General features: G+C 36.2%; 1 protein-coding gene across 2 annotated transcripts in view; it reads right to left on the bottom strand.

Moving 5' to 3' along the window:
* MYO16 (myosin XVI) overlaps positions 1 to 20,616 on the bottom strand; it is a 405,668-nt gene that overhangs the window by 140,892 nt on the left and 244,160 nt on the right. For both annotated transcript variants that reach the window (XM_040584517.1, XM_040584516.1), the window contains exon 16: positions 17,818 to 17,965. In XM_040584517.1, coding sequence (XP_040440451.1) covers positions 17,818 to 17,965 — 148 coding nt within the window. The remainder of the gene's footprint in view (positions 1 to 17,817; positions 17,966 to 20,616) is intronic.

The following is a 20,616-nucleotide window of genomic DNA, read 5'->3' as shown; positions in this document are numbered from 1 at the left end:
AGAAAGAAAGAAAGATTTTATATTTTTTTTTCTTGCTAGGTTTACATGTACTGTGAAGAAAAACTAATGATTTATTCCATCCCTGTAGATCGTCTTAATTCAGCAAAACATCTATGTGTAACTAACTTCAAACCCACGCTTCATCCCACTGATTTCAGTTGAATCTTAGTATTGTAATAAATGTTAATGTGAAGTACAATTGGAAGTTATGGGTTGACACTCTACATGAAAGAAAGGCAGGCAGATGAGGTGTTTAAACGAGATAGCAGGAGATAAGTAGTACTGGAGACCTAGATATCAAGCTGCCCTAACCATTACTTACACAATTTCTAGGCATATCATCTTATCATACATTTACTTCTATACAGTGCAATGCAGTATTATACAAAGACTCCTGAACTATACCTATATGACACAGGTGTAGTACAGAAAACACAGTAAGTGAGGCTAATTACCTCAGACAGTCCACTGCCCCAACACAGCTATGGTCCTTTTTGCATGGCACCACCTGAGGTGTCTCTGCTACACTCCACAACAAGCCACACAGACTTATCTTTTGCCTCTACCTGTTTTTATATAAAGTCTAAACCAAAGCCAGTTTTAATTGAACTTTTCATATTACAAGACTTTAATTAATTAATGCTTTGTTGCTGGAAAATTCTCAAGAGAGCCAACGTCACAGAAGGATGAAGCAGTATTTCATAATCAGGTTCCAGCTCTAACACAATCAATATGCATGTTGTGGGTGTCATTTAATGTGACATTGTATTAAGAAGCATGGATTAACAAGCTAAATCCCTTCCTTCCCCTTATTAGTGCTGCCCAATGAACCATGTGCCTGCACAATCATGTGAAAAGCGTGTGGCTTTTGTCTTTGCAGTACCCATCCCTCCTTCCCATCCAGCTCAGAGTAGTAACCCTGATTAAGCACAACGGTCATCACTGAAAATTCAGTATTAGCAGATCATTTAATTTTTATGTTAAAGGTGGAAATTATAGTATCAAACATCTCACACATGTATTAGTTCCAGACAAAATATAACCATTTATAAACCATTTTTCTTACAATTAAGTTAGTTTACTGCCCTCACATTAAATATTTGTGAAGAATATTTCTCTGAAATAAATCAAATTTTTCTAAAAGATTAGCTATTTCTGTGACTAATTCCTAAATCCCAAGACTTAATTTAGACATAAACATCAAACTTAAGGAGTACTTTGCCAGACTGAGAATGAATTAATTGATAGCTTTACATGTTTTTTAAAATGTTTTCAAAACTGCTGGAATGAATGGTATTGAGTGTATAAAACCAAGATATTAGCTTTCAAAAATAAATTCCACTAAACTCTACTATATTTACAAAGTCACAGAATAAAAAAATTACAACAAATATTTTTGTTTCTTTAGATCTCATGTGAATGAGAGGACAATGTATTCTGCTTATAAGGTGAGGAAAAGCTGCCTCGTACTTAGCACTGTTTGATATGTAAACAGGAATAAGATAAAGACAAAGCAAAACAGTTGACATCAGTGAAGTAAATGGCACTTACAGAACATGATAATAACTTCTGGCTTTTGTCTCTGAAGGAAAATGGGCATATTTTAATGCCTTTTTTCTTTTGTCTCCAGCTTTTAAGACTATTCTAATCTGAACAAATTTTACATCCTTTGAACCATGTTGCACAGTAGCACTGAGCTGGAATTACTGCTAACCATTTCAGTGCACAGACTTCTGCTCATAACTAGTATAATAAAGCACCAAAATCGGCATTTCAAAAATAGGAACAACTTTGTTAATGTCAAGAGGTAAAGTATCGGCATAATATTAATAAACTAAGCACTGCAAACAGATTTGGTGATAGCCAGAAGACAGCTCTTATTTTTATTTTTCTAAACTAAGAATGTCACATGTTAAAATATGCCTTTTGTAAACCGGTTTCAGCACCAAAAGTTTATATTAGCCTGTGTGTTGCTCGGTAAATAGTTTTGCCTTGACAGTTTCAAAAGAAAAGTATTTCAAATAGTTCTGTAAGTGTACCTGTACTATGAATTACATAAATTTTTAAAGACAGTGGATATACTCAAAAGGACAATGAAGAAATACAGTTTGGTCTTTATTCTCAAAATACCAAATGTCTTTAGGCTACACTCATATATATTTTCTTTCTTTTTTTTTTTTTTTTTTTGGTGGGTTGTTTTTTTTTTTTGTGGTTTTTGTTTTAATAGCATTGATATTCCTGTGGAACAGGTTTAAATCAGAAGCTCAAGCCCTTTGTTCCTAAAATTACAGAAAAATGTAAATCTAGAATAATTCCATTAAAGAAAAAAATTGAATGCACAACAGGAGTAACTTAAAAAAGAAGTTTTTACACCTCCGGTGACATTAAAAGAAATAATAAAGGCAGTATGCCTTGCAGTAGTGCTTCTCTGACTAATATAATTTAGTATTTTATAGGATAGAATTACTCAGGAGATCATAATTCTGTGAATTATCACTTCACAAGCATAATTTTGATGTTGCACATACATTAAATAAGGAGCATAATGATGATGAAGATGACTATTAAAAAGTAGCAAATATTGAGCATTGCTGAACATGTAAAAGAAAACAGTCAGTCTGTGCAAGTCCAAACCGGTCCAACCCATGTCCTGAAACGCTTCTGAAATTGTGTTTGAACTTTGCTCCTACAACCAAGAGTAATTTTGTATTCCTGTGTTCAGACTTACTTTGGCATTAGTTACCAGGTAGATGTCATTAAGTTTATGAGCCTCAAGGCATTTCTCCACCAGCGTTTGCTACTTTAAAATGCTGATTCATTAAATACAGCTTACCTAGTTAAGAGCCACAGTATCAGATGTAAACTTTAAAAAGTGCTTTGAGTACCTGCTTATAACTTTCACAAGTATCCTTTTAAAATGTTGACAATATACTTCAAAATTATTTCATATAACTGCTGATTGTAGTTCATGGATCAGTTTCAGATCAGCTGACTTACAAGAATTCCTCCTCTCCCCAAATACACAGGTATGACCATATGTATTCTGGTATGTATACAATACAAGTAATTCTGAACAGTAAGATCCCTTTAAAGCACTTTAGGTTAAGGCCCCTCAAATCACTAGTCACTCTACTGACTTTTTAAATACTGGGAAATATACATTATTTGCACAAGAATGAGACATTTGGAAGAAGGATTAATATTGTTGTTTAATTAATCAATAAAAATTATTTGCCTATCATGGGCTAGGAAAGTCTTAGACAATACATGAATATGAGTTAGCGCAGTATCTAACTTTACCCACTTGTTCTACAAAGCAAGAATATTCTCCTTTAGATGTTAAATGGAGTAAATATGTATGCATTTATGTATGTTATCTATTTAGCAATCAACTGTCCACAATCATCACCAGCCATCCCCTTAACATAAGCAGAGGGTTCTACTTTTTGCACAGCCAGCAAGCCATGCAGCGCTGAACACAGGGTTCAGCTACGGAGAATTCGTGGCTGCTCTCCCACGCTCAGCAAGACGTGCCTTGCTTCCCCCTGCCCCAGGACCCATTTCTGTCCCAGGTGTGATCCAGGACTGCCAAAAATGGGAACAGGATGTGTGTGTGTGTGTGTGTTCCTCTCAGCCCTCCCAGTAAAATCATGCCAGATGAAAGCTCACAAATTCACAAATAAACTACTTCTGATATTAAATCTCCCATGGAGTCTTCCATTACCTCTCATAAAACAGAAAGTACTAGACCCATAAGCTGTATCCTCAGCAAACCTGAAATAAACTTTACAGGTTGTACATTGAGAACTTGATTGAAGGGCTGCATCTAAGTAGGTTGCTTATGTGCTGAAGTTACACTGACTTTCCACTGTATAAAAGGAACTTGCCTTCCTAAAGCAAGAGAATTTGCAGATTTACTTCAGCTCTTTCATGGTTTGTGCATCCAAATAGGACAAAGAGACTCCCTGTTGAGTCTTATTTCTAAAATCCATGCTGTGTTTACACACAAGGATTTGCAGTTTGTGCAAGTTAGTTCTGTATGCAAGCTAGGCCTGTATCCAAATACATTGTTTTCTAAATGAAATGAAATAAAATAAAATAAAATAAAATTAAAATAAAATAAAATAAAATAAAATAAAATGAACACACAAGAAAGTTGATAGCAGAATAAATTATGCCTCAGAGTAGCCCATTTTTTCCCCCTAAGAGACATGGGACGCTGGAATGGGAAGACATTAGAGAGGATTTGAATTACATGTTTAAAACACAGGCTCTAGAATAAACTACAGAACCATAGAACTTAATAAGATATTCCCATTTGTTCCAGTTTGACTTAAGGACCAACCTAACTCCATAACATAGTCACTGAAGTTAAATTCTGCATGGCACATTTTTTATCAGATGCTGCTCCATTCCTCTTAATTACTACCTGATTGAGGAGTCCTGTTTAAACAGGGGGCTAGGTCTGGACATATGGCAAATATACATAATGGAGGTGAAAATATACTGGAAAGCAATCACTGAGAGTATGACGGAAATGGGGAAAGGACAGCAGGTACAAGCAAGTAGATGCATCTCTATTAGTGAATCTGATATATCTAGCTGCACCTGAAACCAAAGACATGACATACAGAAGCAAACACAAAGAAAAACTCAGAAATATTAGGATAAAAATATACAATCTCTAGCAGTAGCAGTTTTAACCCATCTGGATTTGGGACAAGAAAGTGACAGAAAATGAAGTCCAAGAGAACAATGATTTCAAGAGGAAAACATATTCAAAGAAGGGTCATATAGACTTTTTCTTTGTTTTATTCATTACTGGAAAATTTTAATAACATGGGACAGTCTCCAATTGTTTTCCAATGAATTATTCCACTAAATAAATTATTTTCCTATTCAATAGCCACAGATTTTATTTTACAAGAGATTAGCACTGTTCTTAGTCTTTGTAATCCTCATCTTGAGTGAAAAAACAGATCACAAAACTGACATCAACGTGCCAGTGTCAAAATAAATATTACAGTTACTGCGTATGTTTAATAATAAGCTGCAATACCAGCTTGGTAAACTGATTTCTACTCATTTAATGATTTGGTTATGTTAAAATTGCATGAAGATTAAAGCAGAAATTAGAAGGTGCCAGGATTTGTAATAAGCCATAAAATACACTTATCTGTAATTATGGTTACAAATGCGGTTTGGTTATCAAATGGTATTTCTACATTGTTGCAGTGCATTTTTTCATCATTTTAGTCAGCAAAAAAAATCTACTAAGTTTTTTTTTATTTAAGAGGACTTTCTTGATATTCATAGTTCTTTGTGCAAAGTGGATTTGTTCTAACAATTTTTTTTTCATGCATACTACTACTATTAAGAAATCTTAAAACTTCAAATCAGATAAGAAGAAGCCATATTAGCATAGACGGGTCACAGAAGAAAATCTTAGAATCATAAAATCATTTAGGTTGGAAAAGACCTTTAAGATCATCGAGTCCAAAATGGCATGTTAGGAAGCACAGAACCTCAAAGATGTTTCTTCCTTGAAACACTCTGAACTACTCCCATTCAGCTCTCCCCAGTGTGTCTCTTTGTCTTATCCAGAGTGCTGTTTCCACAGATCTGATAAAAATACAGCTTTTCCTGGTTAGATAAGCTAATATATGTGTGAAAATCATTACACATCCCCAACCCCCCTGTTCTACTTTACATCTGTTGGCTGCCAATCAAAGGTGACTTGAAACTTTTGAAACCTATTTTTGTTTACTTTTGATATCAACCACCGAGTACATCAAGTTTCATATGATTTATGTTGTACTGTACTAAGCTGCAGCAATAACACTTTGTGCCGTGATTCCAAGAGGTGTCATAAACTAACTGAAGATAAACAAGACCTATACATAGGATAAAGAAGTTCCAAAGATCATCTGGGTGATGGGTGAATTGGTTCAAGATATTCCTGCACCATTCTGTCCTGCATTATATTGCATAAATTAATTTTAGAAGCCAGAGTGATGGAGTTGCCAATTTTAGGAGCTGTATAAAATTGAGATGCTAACATGTTCTGGTCATTAGCACTCAATTAACATATTCAGAACGCTTTGGTTGCTTACTTGTAGCCTTTAGACAAAACTCAGTTTGGGCAGTTATATTTTAACTAAAAAAAATCTGTGTGCAAATCCAGCAGCCATCAAAGGAACCTGTGAATGCTACTAACCTGGCACAATCAAGTTAACTCAGTGAAGAGGTCATTTTGTGTTATGATTAATGACAGAATTATGGGGAAAAAACTGTGCTACACTTTGGGCTGACCTTGCCCGACTTTCCCAGAGAGAGCTGGTTGCAGTAACTGCAAAGTTACTCCAGTGCAGTGAAAAATTCAAGCCAGCTCAGGGAGTTCAAACAACTGTGACAGGTATCGTCTCTCTTAGATCTAACGTTAAGTTGAGATGAGCTGGGTTCAATGACTGGGGATTCTGTATGCCAGTAACAATTTCCTAAATGACCCGTTCCTGACTGGAAATTCATCTACAGTATTTGTATCAGGATGATTCTAAGAGTGACTTCTGAAATAGAAATTGCAGAACTGTATTATCACTCTAGATTCATGCAACGTAATAGCTAAGTGGTTTCAGGAGCTGAATCCACTGAATCTCCCCCCACATACGAGACGATTAGCATCCTAGTAAAGTGCAGAGACATATTTTGTACTTAAACTAAAAGCCAAATGAGCTCCTCTACCATTTTTATAAGAGAGTAATCACATCTACTTTTAAGCTAGGGTTTCCACGGCAATTTTATCCCTTGGAGCTACATCCGTTTTCAGTCTGACGTGAAATACTGGTGGGCTGTCTAAACAGACAGCACTTAATTTCTTCAACAGAGGACAACCAAATTTAACCTCAATATATATTTAAGTTTCATGGATCTCTGGAGATTTCTTTTTTCTAACAAAAGTTTTAACTTGGCCCAGAAACTTTAAGGTGTTGTAAGACACTCATCAACAGAATTCATTAAAAATTGGGAAGTAATCTGGTTCATGGTTTTGGGGTGGGTTTTTTTGCATTTTCTTTCACTATTTTGAGCATTTTTTTTCCAAACAATGTTTTATTGTATGTTTAGTTTTCCATTAAAATGAAGACAGATTTATGTTCTGTCTTCAACAGACTCTGTAGATCCCAGTGCTTTTAATTTCCAGGTTTATTTCCTTCTTTTGGATTAAACAGATTTCATTTCACTTTTTTCCTGCCTCCTACTCTTTATCTTTCATGCCACAGACAGATCATTCTCCTTGTGGTTTTTGCATGTATTTCCATATCATGCTTACCCCAAAGGAGACAAGAAAGACAAAGCCTCTTTCAATCAAAGAAATAGCAAATGGTATTATGCCAAGTCAAATGAAGTAAATACAAGTTTGTGAATTAAAACTAAACATGCAGAAGTAAGCTGACTAGAGCTATAAAAAGGCAAAAGTCATAGTGGTTTTATATGGTCTGATGCTATTTTTTCTGTTCTGGACTGCTCACTGGCATCAAGAAAATGTAAAATACCACAGACGTGCGTGAGTTCCTTTAGGACAATACAGAAATACAAGGAGTGCCCTGGCTCTACTGTACCACTCTAAACATACAATTTATCCCTGAAAAAAACATCTAATTTGTTCATTTACATGTATTTAGTTCTACACCTTTGGCTTTTAGAATTATGATGGAGAGAAAAACAGTTGTTGAAAAGAGAGGTAATTGTAATGAATTATTTCTTTACCTCTGAGAGTCTGCCAATGGAGTGCTGTACAGCCTCTGCTGCTATTCAATCAATATGTATGAAGAATAATACAACGAAGAGGGGATTGTTAACATCACATAAAAAAAATACGCAGAGGAATATCAGTTTCAAATTTACACTCTCAAACAAAGCAGAATTTCTAAAGCATTTATTCTGAAAGCCAGCCAAATAACAAGTCCACTTGGGACCTAAGACAAAGACACTGAGCTACATCTCAGACTTATTTTACTACCTTTACTTTGTTAAATAAAAATTATTCTTGGATTTCATGTAAATTAATGATTATTAAGCATCATTGGAGCTATACATTCTTAAAGCATCCTTTGGGTATAAAGCAGCAATGTCAAAAGCAGCTAATGTCAAAACTGGAATAAATAAATTAAACATCAAAATCCAAAGCTAAGGTACCTCTGTTTTCAAGTAGAAAAATACTGTTTTGGATACCTTGACATGTAATTAGAATGCAAGTGTGCAGGCAGGTATGTAACTAACCTAGAATTTAAAAGAACTACTCAAAACAACTGCATGGTCAGATACTCAAAACAAAACTTTTTATGAAATAAAATTAACATAGAGGTATACCTTGTGCATGAGGTGTAGGTATCTCTAAATATAAAACCAGCCATTTAATTTGCAAAATAAAGCAGATGACACAGAAGAGAATTTCAGTTTTGTTTTGAAAACCTAAGCTGTGATCCTGATTATATCTTCTGCAATTGCAATGCTAACCTCCTAGTAATGTATCTTGTAGGACACAACTATCCACAAGTATCTCACAGAAGGAGGAGTTTTAAGGAAGACAAAATGTAGTCAATTTTCAGAAAGATACTGTATAATATTAACTTTAACACTGACACTGTTAGCTGTTTTCTAGAATATTAAGGTGCACAGTGATAGTCTTAGGGAGGAAGTTTTAGCTTACATGGTCTGTTCAACATACCTGCCCTGTTAAAAAACAATGAAAAATTTCTTAGCTTCTGTACACTAATAGACTACTCAGGGTTCCATCATATTTTCATTAAAATATAAGAGTCTAAGCCTAAAGTCTAAGCCTTAAAAGCTTAGCTGAACAAAGTGAAATACATGGGTAAGAAAAATGAGATTAATTAGACCACAGGGTAAGACTTTAAAAAGTCAATATTGGATGCAAAAAGAACCTCAAACCTAGTTATACTTTTTTGTCTTTTTCTCTCTCAGATATATCTGAAAACATGTATTGTAAAATGTTACATTAGAATGAGATAAAATCAGTTGTTATTAATCAATATAACTTTAAACCATGAAGATGTATCTCAATGCAATATATAATATATTTTCTGGTGTCCTTACTCAACAAAGCTGCATTAGTCATCATTATTACTATCCAGCATAACAAATCAGACACATCAGCCATGTACTGGTGTTGCATCTCAACTCTTCCTTCTTTGAAGTGTAAAGAACAACACTGATGTTTGAAGATTGTGGTCCAAGAGATTAATGAAGCCTGAATTTCAAAGAAAGAATAGGACAAGAAAAAGAGAGCTAAAGGGGGGAAAAAAGTTCCTTTTGGTTCAATTCCTGTTCATTTCTGGGCAGGAAAAAGAACAAAACAAGTTGAATAATCTCATGAACTCTATTTACTCGGAAAACCTGCATGAAAGAGGAAGATAAATGAAAATTGAAGAAAGTAGGATTACTGGAGTAAAACTGTTACCAGTTGAAATAAAAGGTAAGTGGAGGCTGAAGTTGTAAGAAGGCAGGGAAAAACACATGAAAGAGAACAATGTGAAAGCGCATTTTGCTGGAATATGCATATGTTACACATGCAGTAAAGAAGGTTCAACTTTAAAAAGAAACTCAGTAAAAAAATTTAGATATCAGTAAATGCAAGGTAAACAGTAAAAGAATAGATGGTGTGCAGCAAAAGTAAACAAAGCAAATCAAAACAGAAAAAAAAGTGAAAGACAACAGACAAAATTTAGACAATTCTTTTGATGTTGAAATTATTTCAGGTTACATAGATACAGAACTCACTGAAGCAAGTTCAAACCTGCTCCAGAATCTCAAATATATCTGCTCTCCTCTCTCCATTACCTTCCTAATAACTAGCTGGTGTAATTTAGCTGTCAGATCTCACTGGAATTTAAGTAAATGGAATTACCTCATTCCATGTGGAATCTACAGATCTTGTCCTTAAAATAGTACTATTGGTTGTGAATCAGATTTTCATAGTAGTATTGTTTGAGGATGACCGAGAAACAAACGTTCACAGTTGAAGCTTTTCACTAAACAGCTGAAATATAAGTAAATCATGTCAGGAAGATGTAAACTGATGGAAGTGTATAATTTTTTTGTTTGTTTGTTTGCTACCATGTAGTTTTAAAAAAACCAAAACCAAATCTAAACTACCTTCACTTTTACTTAGAGCTTCACCTATACGTATTCCCTTATTGTACTGAAATAATTTCCAGCAAAATTAACTGAGAATTAATTCCCTCAGTTTTTGAAATCTGTGTTTGAAATTGCATCTTCATATTACCTCATTTAGAAAGTTTTTAAAGCGTGCTTGAAAAGTCTTTATATCCCAATGGTCCTTTGCTGTCTAGGCATGCTAATATACATAGTTTGCACTACATGTATTACTGCATTATCCTTTAAGTGTTAAAGTATTTAAAATGCAAGCTTTTTTGAGAAAAGCTATGTGCTGCATGAAGTCAGGTTAGGAGAGGAAAATCTGCACAGTACCAAAAAACCACATATTTACTTGTTCAACCAGAACTTGAATGCTTGTTTCCAATTTAAGAGACCTTTGGAAGAGAAGAGAAGACATGGAAGAAGCAGAAAAATGGGGAAAAAAAGTTGAGTATAGATAAATTCAGTATGTCTATATATGTTCATGCACACACAAATTCAAGGTATATTACTTTGAGGCACCTGAAATATAAGAAAGTAAAGAAAATACATGTTGTCTTTGAACCTCTAAGATATTTTTTAAATTTCAAAATTAGTCCAGACAATGTATCACAAAACCTTATTTCACAATGATCTAAGCTTTACCTCTAAACCCCTCAACTGTTATGCAAAATTATTTGTTTTGGGGGGGGGGAGGGGGGCAGGGCGGGAAGATAATTCTATTTTATTAGATATGAAATTGAATTCAGCTTGGATACCCAAAGATAAACAACTTTTCTTAGAGCGCACCAGCATTACTTTTGGCAAAGTAAATATTTTTCTAAATAATTCAATACAATAACTTGAAAATTAACTTCTTACTCAGTATTCATTACAAAAGACATATGTGGGAATAGGATAACAGCAAGCTGATAAATTTCAGACGCTCCCTTTGAGAATCACACAAACATAGTCATCCAGACTTTAAAGTTCCTTATCCTCTGTAAAATATCAAGTGCACTTCTAATTTTTGAAGGTCTCAGTTCATTGCTTAGTAAGGTGCTCAATGCCAAGTACAGGAAAATGAACATAAAGAAAGTAGAAAAGAGTGGTAAGGTATCTGTACGATTTAATGCAAAGTAAAAATTATGTTGGGAAAGGAAAAATAAGTGGGAGACTGGTTCATATTTTTCCTCTTCTTCACTCACATCTTTACTAAGAACTAAATGCCAAAAGATCCATGGCAAAAAAAGTAGGGGTGACAGATAAGCCACAAAACATTAGCTTAAAACTTTCCCCCAGGGCTACCATCTATTAAAAGTGTTAATCAAGTACAAGTTTACAGGCAGTATGCTAAAGAAACATACCTATTGTAGAGAATATACATATGCAAAGGAGAGAAATTAATGGAGAACTTTGAATATTTAGCTGTTTATTGATAACGTGGGAAAATATTAGATATTCCTTAATTCTTATCAAAAATTAATGAGGATCTTCTATGTTTCTGCAGGTTCCTTGAATGTCCTCTGCACCTCTCAAGAGTTTAGCTGCCTGGGCTGTGCAAGAAGCTCTGCTGGGCACCGCTTCACCCAGGAGCAACTTTTGAGCTCAGGCGCTGGGCCCTGGTGCTAGCCGAGCTGGGGCCAGCCATGCCTGTGCCCAGCCACCGAGCTCCTGTCTCCCGTGGCGTGGGCCAGCATGCCAGCCTGGCCTCAGCCTGCCCCGGTTCCCATGGCCCTTCCCAGCCCTCCAGGGCTGTGTCTCACCCCAGTGACCATCCCTGGACATCCCTAGACCTGCTGGATGCTGCAGGGATGTGCCAGGAGGAGGGTGAGGACGCTGCATGCCTCCCTCCTCCAGCCTCCATCTCCTGCTTCCCGACTCCCCTGCCCGCATGGGGCAGCACCTGCTCCACGTTCTCTCGCCATACTCAAAATTGCCTAAATTCTGGAAATGGTACTGGAAACTCAGAGTTCTAAGCAGACCTAGCAAAACTGTCGCTAGCATTCGAGAATGATTTCGAGGTTTGAAAGTCTCACCCAGTATGATTTCACCTAGTTCTGTGCAAACAGGGAACGGGTTTCAGCCAAGAAGTGTTAGGAGGGCTTGGCCCTCATGGCCTTTCAGCTACAGGGATGGTAAGCCTAACGTCTCCTGTCACAGCCTTTCTCTCCTCCTGTGCCTACACCTCCCGCAACAGAAAAGTGAAACACAGCTGAGGAATCTCTGGGTCTGATCTTTACCTTCCTCCTAAATTTAAATACAATGAATGACACTTCCCTGGTTGCCTGGAGCTTTAGTCTGGCAACAGGATTTTAAAACAAAGTTGATCCTCAACAGTGAAGTTCATGGAGCCTCAATACTAGACTTTATTGGGTTGACACTGAGAATTTTGGTACAACTAATTTATGCTGAGTTTCAGCACACAAAGTCTAAGGGCAGTTTGATAAAGTGATATAACTTGGCACGTCATATAGAAACTATTATTACAGCAGGACTACCATCTGTGGGAAGATCTGATATAAGTCTTCCAGATCTAGTTATTTCATTCACAGTATTTAGATTGAATCGATTTTTTAAGACAAGTCTAACACTTCTTTGGATTTTCCTTTAGTCATCAGACACAGGCGATTTGTGAAGTAAAGGGATCAAAACAGTAGTCTGTAACCACCTTTGTGAACTTTCACAGATGCATCTGGGCTTTATGGGGGTACTGAAAGTTTAAATCAAAGTGAATGTGCATGAGGAAAAGAGTGATCTATTAGGCTTGTATATACAAGGAAAGAGCATGGAATGTGAGAGGACTGGAACATCCCTAAAATGTCTATTTTTCAAATTATGTGGGACTAATTAACCCACCCCCCCCCCCCAACTTTTCTCTATGAATTTACCTTGTATCATTAGACTGGTACAGCTGTATTTGTAGACAAATGGCACAGGTATAGAAAACTGTTAGATTACTTTCAAGATTTATATTTCTTTCTGTTGCATTTTAAATGAGAAAATAATCAAATGTTTGGAAAGAAAAATGGCATCCAAATGTGAAAGGAAAGAAAAAGAGAGGGCATGGAAACATGCAACATCTTCCTGGCTTTATACCTGTAACAGTTAGAAAACAAAGAGGCTGCCTCTTAAATTGGTTGAATTGGGGAGAGTTGTGGTAACTTGCCACTCACACAGTCTTGAAAATTCTCATCCTGAGCTCTTTGTGAAGGAAAGGAAGAGTGGGAATCAAAATGGATGATACTAGAATAATCACCATTTCCCATATATTGTCATAGTGCTTGTTAGAAAAAAATGATGACTGGAAACACATAAAAAGTCAGACATAAGGCTTTGCACTTAATGCCTCTCAAAATTGTCTACTGGGATCTTTTCTATGCCATTCACTTTCCTGTACTGTAATTTTTAAGCCCATTTTGAAGACTGACCTTATAATTTATAGTGGGGAATGATTTCCTCAGTGATCAAGCAAAGGGGTTCTGAAGAGTTTAGACTTCAATGAGAAATTCAATCACTTCACTAAAATTACTACTTTGTACATGAAATTAATGGAAAGTTTTCTTATTGACAGTGAAGAGTGCATCTGCACTGAAAAACTGTAAAAGAAGATCCAGCAGTTCTGTGAACATCTGATCTACAGCTATTGTTGCAGAAGAGTTTCAATGCTTTTTAAGGGGTGGCAGAAACAGCACAGGCAGAGAGAGAGAGCTCATACTGCAGTGCACATCATCATTCTATGGGAGAAAGGAAAGTTTTACACATCTGAGAACAGCAGTCTGGCAATGCAAACACAAAATGTACTCTCTGACCACAGCCCAGCTTCTGCATGAATGTGTACACTAACATTTTCCCCAGCTTGAAGCTGTTTAGTTTTACTTATACAGGTTATTTACAAGCACTATATTTTAACCTATAAATGCTGGGTGACAGAGATCTGACATTACAAGGGAGGACTAAAAAACATCTGTCAGAATCACCTTGCAGTACTGAAAGCACTGTATCAGTTTGCCTACGCTACCAAAAGTCGCAACAATACAATCAATTAAGAGAACTAGCAACCTTGTTTAAACTCAAAACGGTGACATCAAGTTTAACAGATGCCAAACCCACCACCATTTCTGAAACCATTTTCTACAGTTAAGTAGCCTTAAGCTATATTTCTAATATACATACCTAGCTGTAATGACATGACTTTTAATGATAGTATGTTTGAGTATCTTACATACATATATTACACATTCATATATTGTTATAGATATACTGCAGCTTTACAATATCAATGCTAATATGAAGCGATTGGCCCAAAATAATAAAAGCAGGTTTTTCCAATTTTTTCTGTAAAAGTTTTTCCCACATTTTTTCTTTCCTGTCTTTCTGATATTCACCAGAGTTGAAGACCATTTACAAGCTGATCTATCACCATTGTCATCTCTCTTTAGTCTCTGTTTCACTTTGTTTGCAAGATTCATCACTAAGGTAGTACCTACTGTAACTATGAGGCTAAACTTAATGTAGTAGAAAAGCTAGTACATCCTTTGTTATGAGGCTAAATTTCAGATGCCAGAAAAGTGATGCTTACATTAATGGACTGTATCTGCACTCAGAAAAACAAAACAAAATAAAGCAAAGCAAACCAAAACAAAACAAACCCAAAATGTCAAGAGCATCAAGACCAAATTGAGACCATAACTTCAAATCTCTAACCTCTCTGTATTACACATCAACATTAAGATAAACAAAGTCCTCCAGTTCTTTTGAAACACACCAAGTTAATAGAAATTTTGGAAATTTCTGTCAAGGTTCTGCTAATAAAAATCAGCTTCTGAATGTAATGAACACATGGGAGTAGCTGTTGTCAATCAAAAAGCCTCGACTTGCCCTTTCAAGACTCTTATTTCTGACATGCCTCCCCTGCTCAATCTTGAAAAATGATCTTACCTTTCAGGAATTGCTTCTGTCTTTATCCATCATGAGCCATATGCAGATACGGTGGGACATGTATTCATTCACATCCTCCCTACACAAATTTAGATCGCTTGCTACTTTAAGATCCTAGTTGTGTATAGGTTCAATAGAAAGTGGCCAGCTATCTGTCTTCACACGTTGCCCTAGCAGTCATAATGGTTGCCAGAACATACATTTCAGTTTCTGAGCTCAAGCTCCCTCTCAGGACTACACCAAACACCACAGAATTACAACCTAACAACTCCCCCTACACATTGGGGTGAAACCCCAGCCTTACTGAAACTCAGTGACTCCAAAGGGGAGGGATTTCCCCTTTTAGTTATTTACATTAACTCTTAATCCAGGATTATATACTGCTTAATACCTGGACTGCCTCTCACCTTTTACAGCACCAGGTCTAACAATAACCACTATTGACAATACTACTTTGATTGTTTAAGGCAGTTTGTTCTAAAAAGAGAATAAAAGGACAATTCCATGCCTCATTTCTCCTATTGCAATGATTTAAGCAAACAGTGCAAAAATAGGGTTATTGTGTGATCTTAACAGCCATAATTCACTAAGATTGTTCAATCTTCTACATAAAGGTGCAATATTAAACAACACAAAGAGGAATTGAAAACTTATAAAAAAACCCAGGTGGACATAAACTACATATAGTTTCAAAAGGGCTGCTATCTAATTAATTTTACTATTACACTTGCTTAAAGAAAACATGAAAAATTCACTTATTGATGTTACCAGAATGTATGATCTCATTAAAATTTGACTAAGCCAGAAATCATGAATTTAAAACATAGGACAAATCTTGCCTTCCTGATTCATGTATGAGTTTGATGCGGTAGAAATTCACCTCTAGTTTAACTCTCAACCAAGAAAGATCTAGCCCACTGAACTACTATATTCAGGAGTTTAAGGTAATAAATATTTGGCCCAAACTCTCTCTCAGTTATGCAAGATACAATCTACTCTATGTAGCCAAAGCAAAGCTTTATTGATAAAAGCAGCTTTATGCAAATATTTCACTGTAAATTACTTCTAAAGCTTTGGCACTGCAATGTTCAGACATCTATTTAGGAATAGTATTTTGTTCTTTTTGGATGCTTATCAGATATCTTATCAGATAAAGCTTTGTTCATGTGAATCTAATTATTCAGGCTTTTGCTAAGTTCTTTCCTGTTGGAGCTTCTTGCAAAGTGACTTCAAACTGTTTCATTTTCTGAATAAACTGAGTGATTCCAAACAACTTTTGCTAGAAGAGGAATAAATTAATTATTGGTAGCTCAGAAACCTTTCGGTCTTCAAAGACTTCAAAGGATTTAAAAAACAGAACTTAACTCTTCCCATCCCCACCTTTGAAGTTGGACATTTTTAGCAAAGCAACTCAACCTCAGGTTTCTTCAGAGCTAGTGCATTACACTATTCTGTATAATAACAGAAGTGCTAACAGCTTAAAACATTACCAAACAACAGTAGTCTGAACACTTGTGTTTAAGAAAAAATCAGAATCAAGTAAGTTTTTTTCTGCAAAAATTAATGTGGTATCTTTCTATTCACAGGTCCCAAACGTAGGACTACTAATTTATTCAAGTACTAGCCAGAATGGACAATAGAAAAGTTGAGAGAAAAATCCATGGGAAAAAGACTTAGAAATTAAAAACTCAAACCACTCATTTTGCATTATTTTAATTACTATTCATCTTTTTACAATTACTCACTATACTCATTATAAATTTAGCCCGTTTAAGAGATCATTAATGCCAAACAGGCTTCTCTCATTTCAGTGACATTTCTTATGAAAGGCTGAAGAAAGCAAGCCAAATGATCTAAAACAATAATATGTTTTAATTCCAAAATAATCCAAATTACTAAATTTTGAGATAGCCCCAACATTTCCTGAAAACAAACAAACAAACAAACAACAACCCAATACTTACAGTTATATTAAACATTTGGAGTGTATTTAGCCTTAGACATACCACATTTAGATGTTTATATACAGCTCTTCATGTTTAAGCCCTTACTGTTAAAGGGGATGTAGTTAGCACAGTTTATGAAGGCACAAACGTGGTTCAGTTCACCCCAAAGCACACATCTACATGTAACTGTACAGAGTTGAGAAGAGACTCAAGCTCCTTTGATTGCAAATGGGAGTCAAGACAACCAGCTTAGGTGGACACACACACAAAGACCTAATTTTAGGTGTTGGATGTTGAATCCTATCCTTGGTTTCAAAGCAGCGAAAGCTTTGTTTCTGTTTTTCATAATAATATGAAGTAAAGTAATTATCAAAATAAAAATAGAAATATCAGTTACATATAGTGACATTTCATCAAAATCGACATATTCCATAAGAAAGCTCTAATTTTAATGAAACTGTTTTTCTTGAAGACAAAACATTTCATCAGGGGAGAGGGGGGAAGAACAGACTTACAGTCCACAGAAAATGGAAAAATAACTAAGAATTTTCCTTCCTTTTTGTCCTTTAAGGCAATAATCCTAATGGATCTAATACTCTGATTTTCTTAAGAGAGTGTACTTGTACTCAAGAATTAAATCCTCAAGAAAAGGTACTCAATAATAAATAATTTCAGAGTCATTGAAAACTTAGGACACAAATGTTAACTATTGATGGAAGTACCTCAAATAAAAATAATAAAAATATTAATACTAAATATAAAGTTGTTATCCTACCTGTGTGCAGACAAATTACTGAGGTACAGGGTGTATTTTTCTTCAGCAGACAGCCCATCCATCATCAAGTAAAAAACATGAAAATTATTCTGCTTGAGTGGCTGCATAATGACACGAGACTTCTCCAACATGTATGTATAAATCCTAGCTGATTGAGAAACAAACAAATTCATCATTATATTGATTACTCTAAACATATTTTAAACCATTCACCATTGCAACAGTGAAGAATAAACAATGTTTCTCATAAAACCGTCTACAGTGAGCATGTGAAAAATATTACCATACATTCTATCATGGTTTTCTACATAAATGACATGTAAAGCCCTAATTCCATTAGAATGAGTGGAGCAAAATCTCCCTTACTGTCTTACATTATCTTTAAAATTACTCACTTAATTTTAAAGATAATGATGTTGATTTGTACTCTGTTTTACTCATTTGAGGAACAAGTTGTCGTATTTGGCAAGGCTTTCTAAAAGGCAAGTTATTAGTCAACTCACCAAAGTGTAGCCATCTGAACACTGGCATCTATTGTTAACACCTTCTTAATGGAAAAAGGAAGACGCAAGAGATTCAAGACATCTTGGAAAAACTGCCCTTGGAACCATTTCCTGTTTCTCTGTTGAGAACACTTAAAGTAATAGTTTAGATTAACTACCTAACTTCTAGATGGCCTCTTCTAGATGGCTACAGAGACAAACCTGCAGAGCCAGTCATCAACCAGCTCACTAACCTGTGCCTGGGGAAAATGGGCATCTCAGGAGGGCTATGTTTAGTTGGTCAAAGGAGAAAACATGTGGGTCAGCACATCTGGGAAGAAGGTGAAGGAGGATGAACCTGACTGCCATTTGCCTACAGAAATGCTGATTACAGGATCATACATAATCTCAGGCCCACTAGGATTCTGGAAGAGGCAAAGCACAGAAGCAAAGGAAATATTCAATCCTCAGATCCATTCACCTGCTCCACCAGACTACAGGCATTTTAAAGGCATATGTGAAGAGGCAGAAGGAGATTCATTGTTTTGGGCAGATTATTCTTCAGCCTTCCGCTAAGTGTACATCACCGTGCAGTTCCACATGCAGCAGGCTAAAGGGAACATGGGAATGCCTAACTGCAGTCAGAGATCAGGGCCCTCCTTGTGAGCGGGGACCTGATTCCACTTCCCACTTACCCCACTGTTCGTATACTTTATCTCATTATTGCTTAATTACTAGCTGTGGTGCAAAGACCAGAAGTGTGTCCCTTCACACACAACTGAGTGGTGGGCCACTAGGATGCAGTACATTCTGTTGCAGCTTTATGTTTTTCAATCTTTGCAATATGGCAGAGCTTTCACAGGATCTTAGTGAGCTTCCTTACCCTGGAAAAGACTTGAGTTTAGAGGAGAAGGTGTGCTTCTTGGCAATGGCGGAGCTATATTTTTGAAACCTTGTAAGCAGAGGATATTAAACCATGGCTTCCCATAGCCTGAATGACAACCAACTCATCTAAGACTCATTTCTTTATGAACTGAAAGTAGTTCTTGAACATACAGTGATAAAAAATACTAGTACATGCATTCTGTAGCACAGTAAGTATTCTCTAAACACATACCATTTTTGAGCCACTTACGGTTTTTTAGATATTTCTATTTTTTTTTACTTTTTTGAAGCAAGCTGGGATTAAGCATAAAATAGCTCTGAGTTATTAAGTGAAGTCAAAACTGTTGCATTTGTAGGCATATTCAGAACCAAAACTTCAGATGCCTGAGACATCTGAAGTTTTAAGGCAGAGTGGGAGTTTGAAGACTTCTAAAGATGCAGATAGTTGTAACAGTATTTTCAGAATCAGTTTTGGGCTCGAAGATATTGCCCAATGCAATGCTGAGCAAAGTGATGCAGGTTAAATCCTGGGGTGTGACAGCCGGTATCAGAAGTACGGTTGTTGCATTAGCCTAACGGCTAGGCTAAAAGCCAGAATGTCATGCTCCTGTCACCCTGCAGCTGCTAATATCCACAGCAGCTCATTTGGAGATAGCTTGGTTATTGCTATACCATCTGTATTTGTCTGGTAATTATATTTCAAATTTCACCTAAGTATCTTCTTACCTTTCATAGAGCTCTAAGTTTCTGTCTATACTGTTAAAAAAAGCAAACCAGAAGTTAATTGAAGTTGTGTGCATGCATGAGGGAATGCAGCCTGTGCAAATATTGTTTGAAAGACGATGTAGAGTAGAGGGAAACAAAACCAGTGAATCTTGAACATACAGTTTTAAGAAAGTTCTCAGCAGTTAAGTGCTGTCCCTGAACTAAGTATAACTATGCACGATCTCCAAAAGCACTACTCTGCACAGGCCAAACTATCCCAGGCACAAACCAGTTAAGCAGTACGGAAGGTCACTGGTACACCACCCAGGGTCATCTGCCACCCTTTCTTTTATTTAACAGCACAGGCATGGCCTGACAAGTGCTGCCAACCAAAACTGTGCCTGGGATTCCAGCTACAGAAGAGACAGTAGGACTGACAGAGAAGAGTTGTACGGCTGACTTGCTGAACCAAGGAGACGTGATCTAGCCCACTTAATCATCCAACAAAAAGTGGAAGTAAATTCCTGCTTTTATGGAAACTATATTATGAGAAATTATGTATCAGCCATTTAGCCCTCTGTTGGTACACCACAGGAACAAGGAACTGTGCTGGATATAGAAGAGCATGCTTGGGAAATCATTAAATTGGTAGCAGGATATGTTTCTGGCTCGAGAAACTTTGCAGCGCACTATACATTGGAGCAAGGCAGTCTTAATCTATCATGGC

Source organism: Falco naumanni, chromosome 2 (genome assembly GCF_017639655.2).
Source record: "Falco naumanni isolate bFalNau1 chromosome 2, bFalNau1.pat, whole genome shotgun sequence".
In the NCBI taxonomy this organism is placed as follows: domain Eukaryota; kingdom Metazoa; phylum Chordata; class Aves; order Falconiformes; family Falconidae; genus Falco; species Falco naumanni.
Note: the sequence above shows the minus strand (reverse complement) of the source record. Positions and strands in the feature narration are given on the sequence as shown.